General features: G+C 44.0%; 1 protein-coding gene across 4 annotated transcripts in view; it reads left to right on the plus strand.

Moving 5' to 3' along the window:
- ANO6 (anoctamin 6) overlaps nucleotides 1-17,142 on the plus strand; it is a 187,894-nt gene that overhangs the window by 35,977 nt on the left and 134,775 nt on the right. Inside the window, exons 1-2 of one of the 4 annotated variants that reach the window (XM_032347963.1) lie at nucleotides 9,981-10,160; nucleotides 11,599-11,652. The exons of 1 other annotated variant lie outside the window; for it this stretch is intronic. In XM_032347963.1, the coding sequence (XP_032203854.1) occupies nucleotides 10,025-10,160; nucleotides 11,599-11,652 (190 nt within the window). In that variant the 5' untranslated portion in view covers nucleotides 9,981-10,024. Of the gene's footprint in view, nucleotides 1-9,980; nucleotides 10,161-11,598; nucleotides 11,653-17,142 lie in introns of those variants that run through there. 2 more of the 4 variants (XM_032347960.1, XM_032347961.1) reach the window with 2 other exon arrangements.

Below are 17,142 nucleotides of genomic sequence, written 5' to 3' on the forward strand. Positions count from 1 at the left end.
ATAAAAGATGACTAAGTTCTAGTCCATGCCCTCAGGTTGCTTATAATTAGCAGGAGGGGAAAGGCATGAACACACATGAGGATGGTAACAGTTGTAGGATTTCTGATGCAAGATCCTGCAGAATTCAGTAGGGCAGAAGGAAGAATACAATTAGTCCCTCTTGGTCAGGGAGGGCGGTGAGTTAGGGCGAAGGGTTCATGAATGTTTTCATTCAAGAGGTGATGCTTAAGTGGCTCAAAAGGTGTTTCCTGGACAGATAACATGGGGACAGGTGTTCCAGGCAATGTGTGTGGGAGAATGGTGACAAGTTGAGGTGGGTCTTCATGGTGCTTGGTACAGGGTAGAAGCTCAAAAATACTCAAACTGAACAATGTGCCCCCTCCTAGTAGCCATGTGATTCAGGAGTTTGTGAATTCCCAGAAGTTATGTACAATATTTTATGTTTAGTTGCTTCTGGGAATTTTTCTGGGGAGAGGATTTTTGAATTTCACCAGATTTTCCCAGAGAGTTGCATGGCCTCTGAAAGGTTTAAAAACACTCTTGACAAATATCATATCCCTAGAAGGAGGTGAGGTGAGGGGCGGAGGCTGGAAAATGATTTGCAGAGAAGCTGTCCCCGGAGGATGGCCATGCCCCTGACATCTCCAGGGCGCTTCCCTGCTGGAGCCACGGAGGGCCTGGCCACAGCAGCGCCTCTGGGAATGGTTCCACGCACTCTTCTCTAGCTCCTTTCACCGAGCAGCCTCCTTCCCGTCTCTTTGTTTGCTCCCGCTAAGCCATTACAGTGTTGTTTCCCTGAGAGTCAAAGCAACTCTCCAGGGCAGGAAACATTACGGGCTTGAAAGACTGGGGAGAGAATGGAAGCACCATGTGTTTTTTTCTGAAAATAAAGTAAGGACATGAAGATGTGAGAACAAGAAAGCAAATACAGTAACCAAAGCAATTTGGTGGCAGTGGTATTAAGTAGGTGGCATTAAAAGACTGCAGTGGCATTAACCCCCCAGAGACACTGCAGGTCAGCTCATTCATTCCTCAGCGCCAGCCGGTAAGGAGATGTGTGAATTACCCAGCTCTTAGAACCCTGCCTAGGCAGAGCCAGCGTCCTCCCCCTCCGCCCTCTAGGCAGCTGCGACGATACCCTCTCTATAGCTTTGTTCTAGAACATATTGCACTGTGGTGTGATTGTTGATATTCTCTTTCATGAGGCATGACTAGCTTATCTTTGAATGGGCTAAGTGCTGGGCTCAGTTCATGTTTTTTTTTTTTTTAAGATTTTATTTATTTATTTGACAGAGAGAGATCACAAGTAGGCAGAGAGGCAGGCAGAGAGAGAGAGGAAGGGAAGCAGGCTCCCTGCTGAGCAGAGAGTCCGACGCGGGGCTCGATCTCAGGACCCCGGGATCATGACCTGAGCCAAAGGCAGAGACCCCACCCACTGAGCCACCCAGGCGCCCCTCAGTTCATGTTTATTGGAAGAATGAGCTTGAGCTTTCTAGCCTGAAGGTAGTGGAGTTCACGGTTTAGCCTGCACACACACACACACAGGCACATCCCCAGCCAGCTGAAGATTTCCATTATCCTTTGCCTAAGGAGGCACTCAAGTAAAAGAGCTAATCAAGGAAGGGAGCAGATCTTTTGCAAAGACAGGGGCTGCTCTCTTGAAGGGAGGGATTTGGCGCAGTGCCGAATCTGAGACAGTATCGGGAATCAGCTTGCTAAACAGTTTTGGTAACCACAGGCAGAGCACAGGACAAAGGTCACTGGAGCAGATGCAGAGGGCACCGTTGGCCACACTTGGATCTGTGTCGGGAGTACCCACACACCTTCGTCTGTTGCCCAAAGTCAAGTAGCCTTCAGAAGCATAATGATCATGCAATTGTATTTTTCCACGCTCAGCACTGGGATTCACAAAGCGAGCTCCTGCCTTGCGTGATACTCAGCCCCATTCAGAAGGATCCAGAGGGTCCCCAGCTAACAGGATGTTGGGGGAGCTTGCAGAGCTTGCAGAGGGCTCAGGGGAGTCACAGATACACTTAAAGGAAGAGAAGATTTAAATATTAGGATGTTAAAGAAGAACCTGAAGGGTGGCTTCATGGTCTCGGGTATAGGAAGTACACAGAGAATGGTGATTAATACTTTCCAACTACTGAGGAAGACAGAACAGGAAAATTGGTTTGAGCTGTATCATGAGGACGTCTGAATCGATGGAGTGAATTAGCAGATTATTGAAAATATCTTCTTATGTCCCTACCATGTTAACTGTTAGTTATAGATAGTTAGTCATTTTACACATTCACTGTTGCCTTCCCGTATTAGACTCACTCTAAAAGAAGGAAAGGAAATGAAAGTAGGGGTGCTGACTGCACGTCTCCAGACAGCAGGCCCTGGGTTTTCTTGATGCATCTCTGATTAAACGTCGTACTGTTTAATACCTGGACGTAGCTATTATCATCTCCATTTGTTTGTGGGGAAACTGAGGCAAGAGCCCTCAAGATGACAGTCATAGGTGGCAGTCCGAGGACTACGTTGTATGTTACTTCAGTCCCGAGTCCGTGTGACTCCAGAGGCCTTGTTTCTAATTCAGCTGTGAAACACAACGGATCTAGGGTTTACTGAGGCTGTCTGGGTACCTCACTACTCTCTGTGAGGAGTTCCAGACACACCTGTCCCAGGTCCTGAACACTGTCCCCTCAGAACAACTGTGCTTTCATTCCAGTTTGGCATTAATGCGTCCAGAACACCAGCTGTGGCTTCTTCTCAGCCTGGGCAAAGTGTAGTTACATAGCAGCAAATCTGTGATGCAGGCTTTCTGGCATAAGAGTAAGAAAAAGTAGAAAAATCCGCATCCGTATAATATAAAAATTGAACTCCAGTGGCATGCCTTTGGATTATCTCCACAGCGAAGGCGTGCAGTGAAGGCACGCACAGGTGGTATGTTTTCTGTACGTACAGCAAGGGCTGTAGCCAGGTGAATGATCCCCACCTAAATGAAATCTGCTGGCCACCAGACCTTCCCATCCCTGACGCTTCCTGGGACACAGCTTCTTCTCATGGTGTGCATTAGACATGGACAGTGGTGGATATTTTGGAAAGAAAATACAGGAAATGGTAAATAAAAAATCACCCTAAGATAAACCAAACATGACTACCTTAGCGTGCCGCTCTCTAGCTTTTCAGAGACGCAGACGTAATGTCATAGAGTTTAGATGTGTGGTACCCCGCCTTTTCACTTACCTTGCCTCAGAAGTGTTCCCTGACGTTTTTCACTGTAGTAAACCATACATAACATAAAATTGGCCATTTTATGCAGTTTCAAATGCTCAACTCAGGGACGTTGTGTACGGTTGCACTGTTGAATAACCATCGCTGCTTTGCCTCTCCAGAACATCTTCCTCCTTGGTGTTCTCTCCACTTCAACATGCTTCATACACCATGCTAGCTGCATGTTATCCGACCATATAGAATTTACTTGAGAGCATTTACTAGCAAACATTCAACTGATGCTTATTTTGTGCTTGCTGTGAAGCAGACTTTACAGCTAAGGTCGCGAGCAGAATGTGGTTTGTGCCTCTTGGACCTTAAGTCTGGTGAAGGCAGTGGCTGTCAGTGGGTGAGCACAGGAGTGAGGGGTCCATGTACCAAGAGAGCCTAACTTGATGTATGATTTACATAATCTTCCTTGATTATTGTAGGTCGAGCCTGTGGCAGATATTTTTGCTGTTATTAGTAATATTGCGAGATATCTGTGGGTATAAACATTTGTTTGCATCCTGATTATTTTATGAAGACTTGAAAAAGTGGAGCCAGTGAAGGACTCGCTGCCATAGGGCCATGCGAGGTGTTCTTTCTTTGAGTGCTGGTTCTTGTTAACCCGCCATGCCATTCTCCAGGTTAGGAGCTGCCACCAAACATTTCCGGTGCCTGTTACCTCTTACAAGCTCTCCTAACCTTTTTAAGTAAGTGTCTATGAAACCTGTAGGGTTATGTGAAGAGTTGAGGCTGGGAAATCGAGTGTACCCAGCTCAGAAGAGCTCAGGAGGGCAGGGCCAAAGGGACTGTCGACATGATGTCACAGGTAACATTTGAACTGGCCGGCTGTTTGGACTCCTGTCAGAGGCCTTGGCTTGACTCCTGCTTTAGGGCTGTGCTCCGTGTGCATGCTGACAGAGTTTGGCTCCTTTCTGTGAAATTCCAGGCTTGCAAACTTGAAGCTCATTATGAAGTAAGAGAAGCCTATAAAAGACAAAGTGTCTCTGTATCAGCTAAACAGAAACTTCCGATCTATTGTCAGAACTGGGAGAGACTTTGGGATACCATATATCTTCCCTGTTCAGACTGCAGACGAAGGTGCTGAGGTTTAGAAAGTCAAGAAACATTCTGAAGGAAGCCAGTTGGGGAGATAAAGGAGAGGGATTAAAACTAATTCTCTCAGTTTATCTTGTGGTTTACTCCATAACCTGCCCCATGTTGTCTTAGCCTTCGGTCTTGTCCTTCTGGGAAATTCCTGATTTTGTTTTCTGGCACGTCCTCTAAGGTGTTACTCATCTTCAGTGTTGAATGCATGTATGTGCTGACTAATGTCTCTTCACAGTCATGTTATGCTGGTGTGTTTGCCTTCCTTACTCTATGTCAGTCTTCGCCTACTAATTTGTTTGACTGCTCACTGCTGTCTTCCTCTTGGCCTCGTTGTTTATTGGAAAGTCTCTGTTGACTCTGGCAGCAGTAACCAGTTATGTTTTATTTCACTCCCTTTGTGTTAGCCCTTTTGGGTCACTTTGTTGGGTTTGGGTTTTTTTTTTTTTTTAAATGTTAAGAAGTCATACACCCTCCAGTGATGTAGGAAATGTGGAAACCTGGTCTGGGGCCAAAGAGCAAACAGCTTTTAAATACATCCTGAATGTTGAGAATAGGAACATCAGCACAGATCTCTGACGTATTTATTTTATGATGACTGGAGCTAATGATTAGTTGGTAAAGCTTTCCCATGAACACACATCTCCACATTTATATAAATGTGCATATAGTTTTTTCTGTATAGCAGATCTTTTAAGGTCAAATTTACAAAGAAGCTAGCATTACTTTGTGTTAGACCAAGTGCCATTATCTTTAGTAGAGCTTCGTATCTGCATAATGACTCTAAATATAGGGCCATCGGTCTCCTGATAATAATTAGGAAAAAGAACTTAAAAAGCCAGGGCATCAAATTTGGTCTGAGGCTGTCAGCCCCGGTATGAAGTGATTATTATGCAGTTGGAAAATCCTGTAGCTTAGATTCCAAACAATTTCTGGTAATCAGTATTTCAGAATAATTCAGAGTTATCAGGTTCTTTCATTTATGAGAGAAAAGAACGATTCCTCATTTATCTTGAGTCTTTGATGTTGGCAATTCCGTCCTTAATTAAAAAGGCATTGGCATTTTCATTATGAAAATGGTTTTCCTGGATGTATAGCTGAGTCCATTAATTTAGTGTTTTAAAGCTGATTGGCATTAGCCTATTAGTTACTTATATACAAAAACAACTTAAAAATTAATTTTGCAGTGTCTTGATTTTAAATACTATTTCAGACATCTGTTCCTCCTGGGTCTACTGGATCGGTGTATTAAGTTCTGGAGAACTAGGGAGTAAAAATATGGTGTACTCCACGTCCAGAAAAGAAGACAGCCGTTATCACGGTCTGTTTAAGGTGCCTGAAGAGAGCCGAAGGGGACATACCCTGGCTCTGTACCCCACCCTTGTTCTCTCATTTTCTTCTGTATCTTTCAGGGTGGAAAAATGATTATGATAATGACAGTTCTATTTTCTGACGTGATAACTGTTAATGTGTTACAGCCCCTTAGTCTTTTGTAAAAGTCCCTTTGAAGATAGGCAGTATGATGCCCATTTTACACACTGGGAAGCAGAGACTCCCCAACGGATCACCTGATTAACCCCTGACACCGCTTGGTTGGCTCTTGTCGTTTCCCTGCCACTTCTTTCCATTCTGCGCATCACTGCTGGTCCCATCTGTGCTCTTGGCAACATTCTCCTTCAGAAACACCTTCTAACAGTCCGTAGCGCACAGGGCTAAAGCCCAAACTTCAACACATCTACAGGCTGATCGTAACTTCTTTAACCTTCTACCCCACAACCTCCTTACGAGAACCTGCTCTAGGTACTCGTACTGTGTACTTTCCCGCTGGTTTCTCCTGCCTTGGCACTGACACATGCCTTTTATTTGCCAGGCACTCTGTTAGGATCTTAGCCACAGCTCTTGCCTTTAAAACTTTAGTAGCAAGATAGATGTGGACATACATCACTTCGTAACTTTTATGTATCTAATTCCAGATTGAGCTTTTGCCCTCCATGAAAATTTTCCTAACCATTCAGGGTGGATTCTGCCTTCCTCTGAATGCAGCCCGAGACTGTTCCAAATATTTATCTTTAAGTTCTGATTGTATTTTCTTGTGCCTGGGCCTTAACCCACTTCTAGGTTATAGATACTATAGGCACAGTCTGTGACTTTAATATATTGCTCTGATTTCTAAGCTCTATTTTTATTTTATTTTATTTTATTATTATTATTTTTTAAGATTTTTATTTATTTGACAGAGAGAGACACAGCAGGAGAGGGAACACAAGCAGGGGGAGCTGCAGAGAGAAAGGGAGAAGCAGGCTTCCTGCTGAGCAGGGGCCGGATTTGGGGCTCCATCCCAGGACCCTGGGATTATGAGCTGAGCTGAAGGCAGACGCTTAACAACTGAGCCACCCAGGAGCCCCCTAAACTCTATTTTTAAAGGAAGGATTAATTAATTTGTAAACATATATAATTTCTATATATGATTTTAACTTTGGCTGGGACACCTGGGTGGCTCAGTCAGTTGAGCATCTGACTCTTGGTTTTGCCTCTGGTCATGATCTCAGGGTCACGAGATCAAGGCTCCCTGCTCAGCGGGGTTTCTGCTAGAGATTCTCCCTCTTCCTCTGCCCTTCTCTCTCTCTCTCTCTCTCTCTCAAATAAATCTTCAAAAAAATTTAGTTTTGGACTACCATATTTTTAATATATTGCAATGTGGTCTGAAACCACATGTTTTACAGTATAAAAAATTAGGTTGGCATGCAAATATGGCACATTGCTTATTTTTCTGGATTTCTTTCAAACTCTGGAACCAAGTTTTTTTTTTTTTTTTTTAAATTAATGATTTTACTGTGACACCTTCCTCTTCATTAGTTATCAGCATAGGAAGAAAACCTTTTGAACATCAGCCAGGCCTTTAAAAGACACTAATAAAATATCTCAGTCGCTAGTTCTTCAAGTTATGGGACTTGTTAAAAATACCATAAAATGTAAGTGGCGTGAGCAGATTTAGTCTTGACTAAGGAGGTATGAAACCAATTCTATTCCTGGATCACGTCACTGAAGGGGGTGACTCTGGTGTAGTCAGAAGCACAGTGAGCCCCAGTTTCTTTGCCTGCCAAATGATGCATCGTAGCAGACATGGTGGGTTCTTCTTTTTTTTTTTATTTTTAAATTTTTTAATAAACATGTAATGTATTATTAGCTCCAAGGGTACAGATCTGTGGATCACCAGGTTTACACACTTCACAGCACTCACCATATCACATACCCTCCCCAATGTCCATAACCCCACCACCCTCTCCCTCCCCCTCTCTCCCTGGCCACTCTCAGTTTGTTTTGTGACATTAAGAGCCTCTTATGGTTTATCTCCCTCCTGATCCCATCTTGTTTCATTTATTCTTTCCTACCCCCCAAGCCCCCCACATTGCATCTCCACTTCCTCATATTAGGGAGATCATATGATAGTTGTCTTTCTCCGATTGACTTATTTCACTAAGCATAATACCCTCTAGTTCCATCCACATCGTCACAAATGGCAAGATTTCATTTCTTTTGGCTGCGTAGTATTCCATTGTGTATCTATATACCACCTCTTCTTTATCCATTCATCTGTTGATGGACATCCAGGTTCTTTCCATAGTTTGGCTATTGTGGACATTGCTGCTATAAACATTTGGGTGCACGTGCCCCTTCGGATCACTACATTTGTATCTTTAGGGTAAATACCCAGTAGTGCAATTGCTGGGTTGTAAGGTAGCCCTATTTTCAACTTTTTGAGGAACCTCCATGCTGTTTTCCAGAGTGGTTGCACCACCTTGCATTCCCACCAACAGTGTCGGAGGGTTCCCCTTTCTTCGCGTCCTCACCAGCATCTGTCATGTCCTGACTTGTTAATTTTAGCCATTCTGACTGGTGTGAGGTGATATCTCATTGTGGTTTTGATTTGTATTTCCCTGATGCCGAGTGAGATGGAGCACTTTTTCATGTGTCTGTTGGCCATCTGGATGTCTTCTTTGCAGAAATGTCTGTTCATGTCCTCTGCCCGTTTCTTGATTGGGTTATTTGTTCTTTGGGTGTTGAGTTTGCTAAGCTCTTTATAGATTTTGGATACTAGCCCTTTATCTGATATGTCATTTGCAAATATCTTCTCCCATTCTGTCAGTTGTCTTTTGGTTTTGTTAACTGTTTCCTTTGCAAAAGCTTTTGATCTTGGTGAAGCCCCAATAGTTCATTTTTGCCCTTGCTTCCCTTGCCTTTGGCAATGTTCCTAGGAAGACATTGCTGCCGTTGAGGTCAAAGAGGTTGCTGCCTGTGTTCTCCTCAAGGATTTGGGTGGATTGACATGGTGGGTTCTTAACCCACCAAATACTTTCACCAGTGCCTCTCCCCCTGTTGTGTCGTAGAACTGTGTCCCTCTGTCTATTTACAGATAAATTTACTGAGTGACCAAACAACAGAAATTTATGTTCTCACAGTTCTGGAGGCTGGAAGTCCAAGGTCCAGGTGTTGGCACATGTGGTTTCTTCTGAGGTTTCTCCCCTGGTCTCACAGCTGCCATCTTATCACTGTGTCCTCATGCGGTCCCTCCTCTGTGTGTTTGGGTCTCTGCCCATTTTTCCTCTCAGAAGGACACCAGTCAGACTGGATTAGGGCCCACTCTAATGGCTGCATTTTAACCTCATCACTCCATTAAGGTTAATAAGATCATAAGGTTCGTAAGATTCTGGGTACGGCGTGTTAAGGCCCCAACACGTGAATTTGGATGAGACGCAAGTGAGCATATAACATCTATTTAAAATAACCTTCATTTGTTTTATATGGAGAGACTAGTATAAAGAAGAAACCAAAAATAGCCTTCCACCTATTTAACAATGCCTATTGTTAAAGAGGGAGGGTAAGCACATGAAAAGATCATTCAAACTGTATTCACGATTGTAAAAGGAAAGTTAACAGTCTCCTAGCCCCTTCCTTCCACACTCAGGTAACCTCTTTAAATACACTGACACAAATGTTTGCTCTGCAGAGTCCAGGTACATTATTGTCTGGTCTGAACGTATCAGGCAAAAACACACATCCGTGTATCCGTGCATCCTCTGTAGTGGCCTTTTAAATGACTGCATAGTATTCCATTGTATATGTTGTGGATGTAACTGGTGACCTGCTCATCGGCATCTAGGTTGTCTCCAGGTACCCTGTCCACCCGCATTACCAACAATGGAGTGGGATTCCTGTTAAATACGCATTATGGAAGGAACGGTAGTGAGCCACCTAAGGGACACAAGCAGCCTTCAGTTTTGGGGAAGACAGCCTTTGTTTGTCACCTTCCTGTGCACTGGTCCTCATCAGTTACTGTGAAGGGTATTTCAGGCTTTCTTACCCTCCAGTCCCTGACCATATGCCAGTACCTCCTTCGGGCCTAATGTGGAAGGAGGGGCTTCTCTGGACGGCGTTCAGTCACAGCACACAGCTGTCCTTTCTCCTCAAGAAGAAAGACCAGTCTGAATCATTAACAGGCAGAAACTCTTCTTAGTGAAGTAAAACCATTTTTCTTGTAAGAATTGCTGTTTCTGTGCCCACGATGGCCCATGAATCCTTTCTGGCTGCTTCCACCCTTTGGAGAGGGGCCAGTTTCCTAATGGAATGTAAGCAGTCTTACTGCTAATCGAGATTTACAGCTGAGACTGGGATGCTCGGCGGCTCATTGGATTTGCAGACCTCTAAGGCAGCGCCAGCAGCATCTCTGAGATTAAGTACAGCACAGAAGGCCCAGTCCTGTTCTCCGGGCCCTCCCTCCATGCTCAGGCCCGGCCTCCTAGCCACAGGTATCATCTGGTGTTATTTTATAAGTTGTACCGCAGTGCACATGTTCTTTGCTGAAGAATTGCTTTCATTTCTGACTCATTTCAGGAAATGAAGCAGTCTATCAGAGGTGTTCTTCATTTTCATTTTCAGACCCACAGAGAATTAGTTTTCTCCAGGGATTTCTAACCACATGTGGGCAGTGCTTTATTTACCCAGATGTGAGAAATAGCAGTAATGAACAGCCCTTTTCCAAAGTTGGCCTTACTTCCCTGCAGAACCCAATGGGAAGACCCAGAGGAACTTGGGCTCTTATGAATGTAAATATTTCTGAGGTTTTGGTTTTGTGATGCTTGTGGACATGCTGTGTGTGTATGGGCTTTGGTGCAGGAAAAATATAATTTAGCAACAGATTTAAAAGGTAGTCTGGAGTGTTTCTAATTACTGTTTGTTTAGCTCACCATTGCCTTAATAAGTGGATTTAAGTAACCTTGGGGGTAGGGAATGTAATGTTCATATTATAGGCAGCCATGCAAATCAAATCCTAACTAACTATTGCAGAGAACACACCATGGAGTCATTTTATATGTATTCTGTTGAATTTTAAATTCAGAACTGAGAGCATTTTGGAATAAGCATCTTTCTACCTGTCATGTGTCGGTGTGAATTATGCATATGTCCAAAATCAACCCTACTGTGTGCTACAGTTCCATTTAAAATCCGTCACTAGCTCTGGCATGCCGTCTCCTTTTAATTTGACCCAAAAGAGAGGGAGAAACTTAAAAGCTTCTCTTCCCTTCTCTTTGCCATCCTTCAGTGGCTGTCCTAGGAAATGGAAGTGTGAAGAGCCCCTAGAACAGTGGTTCACAACTTTGGCTGCACCTTGGAATCAGCCTGGGAACTTGGAAAGATACAGATGCCTGGGTCCCAGAGATTCTGGTTTAATTGTTGTGAATGCAGCCTGCCTCGGGATGTTGAAAAGCTCCCCAGAGGGTCTTCTTGAGCATGGGGGTTGAAAACCACAGACTTGAGAGACCTCTCATCCAGTGGTTCCGCACGATGACTGCAGACTAGCGTCACCTAGAAGGCAGCTATGCTCACCACTATACCACCATTGCCGATCAGACCAGCACCACCTGGAAAGCTGTTGAGAGAAACACAGGTGCTCTACCAATTGAAACCACATTTCTGGAGGAGGGAGCTAGTATTGTTAGAAAGCTCCCAGAGGTTCCTGATGCACGGCAAAGGTTAGGGTAAACAGACATAATCTAACCATCCCATGTCACAGATGAGAAAAAAAATGAAAACTTGAAAGGGCAAGCGGCTTGCTCAAGGTCAGCTCCCAGTTGTTGCAGGAGCAGGTCTGGGATTTGGGTCTGACCCTCTGTCTGGTGTGTCTGCTGCCTGCCTCCCCACCTTCTGTTTGTTTTTTGTATTTATTGATGCTTCCTCATCCCTCAGGTGATGTTGCTGCCTCCAAGAGGCCTTTTCTGACTTCTCACCCATCCAGGCCGGGTAAGATGCCCTTCCTCTCTGTTTGAACAGCACCCCTAGCTCTCCTCTCGGACTGGCTCCAGGAGCCCACACCCTTCGTGTCCTTTCTGTAACTTGCTGGCACCTTGTAGGGCTCTGGATCGTTTGTTGAGTTGAAGTACCCTGATTTTTTTTTTTAATTCCTCCATTAGTCCACATAGATTGCTAAAAATAATCCATGTATTTCTATATGTTAGCTTTCAGAAAAAGTTCTGAAAGCAAAACTTGTCTTTCTAGGGCCTGCTGTATTGTGGGTCAAGATCTCATACACTGCCCCTTTCCACCCCTATCTTCCAGAACAGAGGTTTTGGGGGGAAAAATTTCAGGGCGCTTTTGATGTAAATGAAAACAGAATTTCAGTGACCTCTCAAGTTGCTCAAGATACTTTATAACATCTAGGGACTTTTGAATAAAATACTGACAAGTGTGGGTGATGGAAGTGGAGGGTAGCAGCGTGTGGCGTCTACCTTAAGACAGAAAGTTGAATCAAGAGAACAAAGCTATTTCATGGAAGTGTGTTTTAAGGACTAAATTATCTCCTTTATCATACTGCAGACATAACTCTGAGAAGCCACATTCTGTTAGCAGAGCTGAATCAAATCGTTTGGCTTCTCTGGATTCATGTGCTAAATTATTTTCAATTCATAGTGATTGATTCAATTCAGTTCAATTGATTAAAAAAAACAAAAACAAAACCAAAACTATGAATCTTCTGTCATTCCTGTTGACATAAGGTTCATTCTTGGTCAGTACTTCATTTTTATGTGAAAAAATGTTCCCAGGTTTGCAGTGTTTTTTTTTGTTTGTTTTGTTTTTAAAGATTTTATTTATTTGTTTGACAGACAGAGATCACAGTAGGCAGAGAGATAGTCAGAGAGAAAGAGGAGGAAGCAGGCTCCCTGCTGAGCAGAGAGCCCAACACGGGGCTCTATCCCAGGACCCTGAGATCATGACCTGAGCCGAAGGCAGAGGCTTTAACCCACTGAGCCACCCCGGCGCCCCCCAGGTTTGCAGTGTTTTTATGTTGAGTCTTCTGGCTGTATCAGAGGGCTGACTCCGAAGACAGGCTGCTACTCCATCTCTTGAGCCACGTGGCCAGGAGGTGGCACACAGGGAGAATTGGGAGCTTACAGAGCCAGGACTGTAAACTGGCTGAGAGCCGTAGGATAAATGTGAAGATGATGTCAAGATGTTGCAGTCAGGAGGGAAGGATGGCCAGAGTGTGTGGTCTCAGACGTCACGGTCTCCTGCTCTGTGATCAGGAAAGGGGCAGTGTGTGTAGTCAGGGGGAATCTTCCTTAACTGGTCTTAGACATTTCAGGAGAAACCGAAGTTGTTTTGCTGGTGGTAAATATAAAACATTTTAATATTAAAATAATTTTGGTTATACTGTGAAATAGAAAGTGCAGTGTTTGCCTGACTTCCTTTTTAAGATGAGAGATGAAGTTTTAAAGAAGCACCTATGTCCAGTTGCTCCTTTGCTGCTATTTGGGTGAAAAATGGACAGACTGATAAAACTTTTTGCTAAGTAACCAGCTTTTATCAGACCAATTTCAGAGGCTCAGCAGTACCTTGTGGGAGAGGAGGATTTATCAGATATGTAAGACGCGGTGTTCAGTGATTCAACCTTGTTTCGCTGTCGGATCATTACGACCATCTTGCAAATTAGGAATTGTTCACACCAGTGTGAAGAGGGGTGTGTGTGTGTGTGTGTGTGTGTGTGTGTGTGTGCGCGCGCGTGTGCACGTGTATGCACCTATCCACCAGGGAGTGGAACCAAAATTTGAATCCAGGTCTATCTGATTCCAAAGTGCTTTTAATTTTCTAACCAACATGGCCTCTTACGTCATGAGAGTGGAGAAGTCTCCAGAAGAGAGTTTTACTATCGTGGTAGACGCCGGCTGACTTCAGCTTTTCTTACGGTTACTATTTAACATTCATAAGTTAACGTTTATAAGCTTCTGTGACACAGTTAAAAGCATTTCTTCATAATGTCCTATAAAGTTCTGACTTTACAATGGCATGTCCTCGCGGCAGTGACACTCCGAGACTTCCAGTGTATTCATTGTCATGGTTAAAAGAGGGGAAGGGAATAGTTAGTGGTGGCCATTTTTGATCCAAACTCTTAACAGCATCAGGTAGAATTTGGTACTCTATCTCTCAGCCATCACATGTTTGACTTGAGGGAGGCAGCAAAGCAAAATGGTGGGTGATTTGCCTTTGGTGATATGATTCCTGGGTTTGAGAATCCTGGTCCTACTGCCTGCAAGCTGTGTGATCTTGGGTACATCACCTAATCCCTCTGTGCCTTAGTTTCCTCATCAGGGGGCATTCATAATTTGATTAAACTTGCTGTTTTAAAAATTAAATGGCATAAGGCCTACGAAGAACTTGGAATGTGATATAAAATGTGATACAAAGTAAGTGATACAAAGTATGTGATACAAAGTAAGTGCTTGGTAGATGTTTAGCTATTCTTAGCCGACAAAACTAGATGCTACATGACCCAGCAATTCCACTCCTAGGTGCTGCCTTGAGAAATAAAAACCGTGTCCACCAAAGACCTTCTAGTGAAAGTCTATAGAAGTTTTTTTTATTCATAATAACTACAACCTAGAAACAACTCAAATGTCCGTCAACTGGCAAATGGATAAACCGTGACACAGCCACACAGTGGAACAGTATTGAGTAGCAAAAAGGAACAGATTACAGATACAGGCATCAGAATGGATAAAATCTCAGAAGCATTATGCTGAGTGAAACAAGCCAGATATAAAAGTCTGCATACGATTTGATTCCATGTATATGATATTCTGAAAATGCAGAACCTTAGAGAGAAATTATCATTTGCCAAGGATCAGAAGCAAGCAGAGGAAATTGACTATGGAGGGGCTTTGAGAGAGAGCTACATGACTGTATATGCTAGTCAAAATGCACCAGACTTGGGGTAAATTTTTACTGTATATAAAATTAAACCTTAGTAAACTGATTTAAAAAAAGAAGAAAGTCTGGTACCACAACATAGCAAAGAGGGAGAGGGGAAGGGGTTAGAAGGCATAATCAGAAGTTGCAGAAATCGCAGATACTCTGCACTTTCAGAGGCTCTACGAGATGCGTGGAATTATTGCATTAATTTTCCTCTCCCAGGCTGTGAGTTAGAAAAATGCAGAGACCTGTGGAATAGTTCTGTCCTGCCCAAGCGTATCTGATTCTCTGCGGTGAGCACTGGTCTGCTACGCCATTGCGTTTAAGTCTACCCATAAGAGTTGCCTTTATTTCCCGGGCATGGTGATCTCCTGGGTCGCTTCCTGGGAGAATCTGAAGGAGGGAGGACTGGCGACGTGAGGAGGCACTCGTGGAAACAGAGCGTTGGTGTTCGAGATGAACTGAGGCTTACTCTTCCAAATTACTAAGTCGTCTGAGTGCATTTCTGGGTAGGAAATGTTCTCCCAGAGCATTGTTCATTCATCCTGAGTCATGGAGGCCCTAGCCCTTTACCGTGGAGCCCTTGCTTATCTTAGCCACACTGAGCACAGCTGACCACTCCCTCCTTCCTGAAATTCTTTCTTTACTTGGTTTCTGTGATGCTGCTTCCTTATGATTCTGTTTGCACCTCCCTTGTTTTTCCTGTCTCCCCTGCTGGATCCTTCTCTTCCTAGTCCTTTGCCTCTAACTTTGGAGTGCTGATGACTTTGTTCTCTGACTGCTTCCCATCTCGGCTCACTACTTAGGTGATACTCATTTCCAGAGCCTTAAATACCGTCTATATGGTGATGACTTCCAGATACCTCTCCCCAGTCCCTGTCTCTCCCTGGCTTTTCAGCTGCCTGCTTGACCTCTTCCACTTGGTTGTCTCCTGGATATTGCAGACGTGGCATGTGCAAAACCAACTCCTCATTTGTTTCCTTTTGTCGTTCCTCATCTCGGCAGTGGCTCCACCCAATGGCTCAGGCCCCCAAACCCGAAGTCTTCCTGGATGCCTGCCTTTCTTTCACACCTCCTGTTGGACCCATTAGCATCTATCCCAGATCTAAGCACTCCTCCTCTCCCACCCCACACCTAAGTCCCAGCCCCAGTCACCACCACCATGTCTTGCCGGGACTTTGGAATCTTCCTGCCTCTACTCTTTACCTTGTGGTCTGGGTTCACACAACAGCTGCGGGAGTTCTTCTGTTTTATACTTTTATACTACCTGCAGCGGCTTCTCCACAAACAGTATAAAGTCCTAACTCTTGGCCATGGACTGTAATGCCCTTGCCATCACTCTGTCCCTGTCTCTTGTTCTGCCCATCTCTCAAGGGACTTCAGCCACACCAGCCCCTCACTGGCCCTTGACATGTCACCCTCCTGTCTGGAACATTGCTCTCATTCCCATCTCCCCCCTGCTCTCCCCTCCCAACCCCTTTGTGTCTAGGATTCTCGTCTTGTACTTCAATCAGTTCTCCCTCGGACACCACCCCTGGGGGCTCGCCTGGACAAAACACCACCATTACTCTTGGTTCCCTTCACCTGCTTTGTTCAACTTCAAACATTTGAAGTCAAATGTTTCAAAGCATTTATCTCTACCTGAAATTAAGTCTGTATTTGTTTATTGCCTCTGTCCCTCCAGTAGATCATAAGCTGCATATGAACACTGTTCTGATGCTCTATAAGTTGTTTTTTTTTTTTTAAAGATTTTTTTTACTCATTTGACAGACAGAGATCACAAGTAGGCAGAGAGGCAGGCAGAGGGAGAGGGGGAAGCAGGCTCCCCACTGAGCAGAGAGCCCGATGCAGGGCTCCATCCCAGGACACTGGGATCAGGACCTGAGCTGAAGGCAGAGGCTTTAACCCACTGAGCCACACAGGCACCCCTCAATAAGTGTTTTTGAACGACTGAAGGAATAAGTGAATTAATGCTCACGTACCCCTATGTTAAAAACTAAAGAACCAGACACCTTCTTAAACCCTCTCCATCTCTCACCCCATTTCTTGGTCCTTTAATTATGGTGGAATTTCTAAAATGTTGTCTAGATGTGCTATAGTTCTTCATTACCCATTTCTTCTTTACTAAGATCTGCTGTTCTTTCCCATCACTCGTGAAATTTCTCAGGGTCATTCGAGCTCTTTGTGTTGCTGCTTCTGCCAGATATATCCCTATTCTGTCTTATTAAAGCTTGCGTTTAGTTTTATCATGGAACATAAGTTACCTGAAAAGGGACTTTTTCTGTGGTGTTATCTGTTCTGTCTTCTGCATTGAGCATGGTGCCTGGCACAGAATAGGTTCCAGAATAGGGGTTCTTAATGTTTATACATGTCCTGTCATGAGATGTTTGACGTGAGTCCTTGCTTTCATTTTTTTTTTTTAAAGGGGAAAAAGTAATTTTTTCCTTTTGTCAAAGTGTGGTATAATTATTTTATAATGTTTACATGAGTAGAAAATTAAGTAATATAATATTTGTTATGAAGAGCAGCAGCTCCCCTTCCCTTTTA

This window comes from Mustela erminea, chromosome 6 (assembly GCF_009829155.1).
Source record: "Mustela erminea isolate mMusErm1 chromosome 6, mMusErm1.Pri, whole genome shotgun sequence".
Lineage (NCBI taxonomy): Eukaryota > Metazoa > Chordata > Mammalia > Carnivora > Mustelidae > Mustela > Mustela erminea.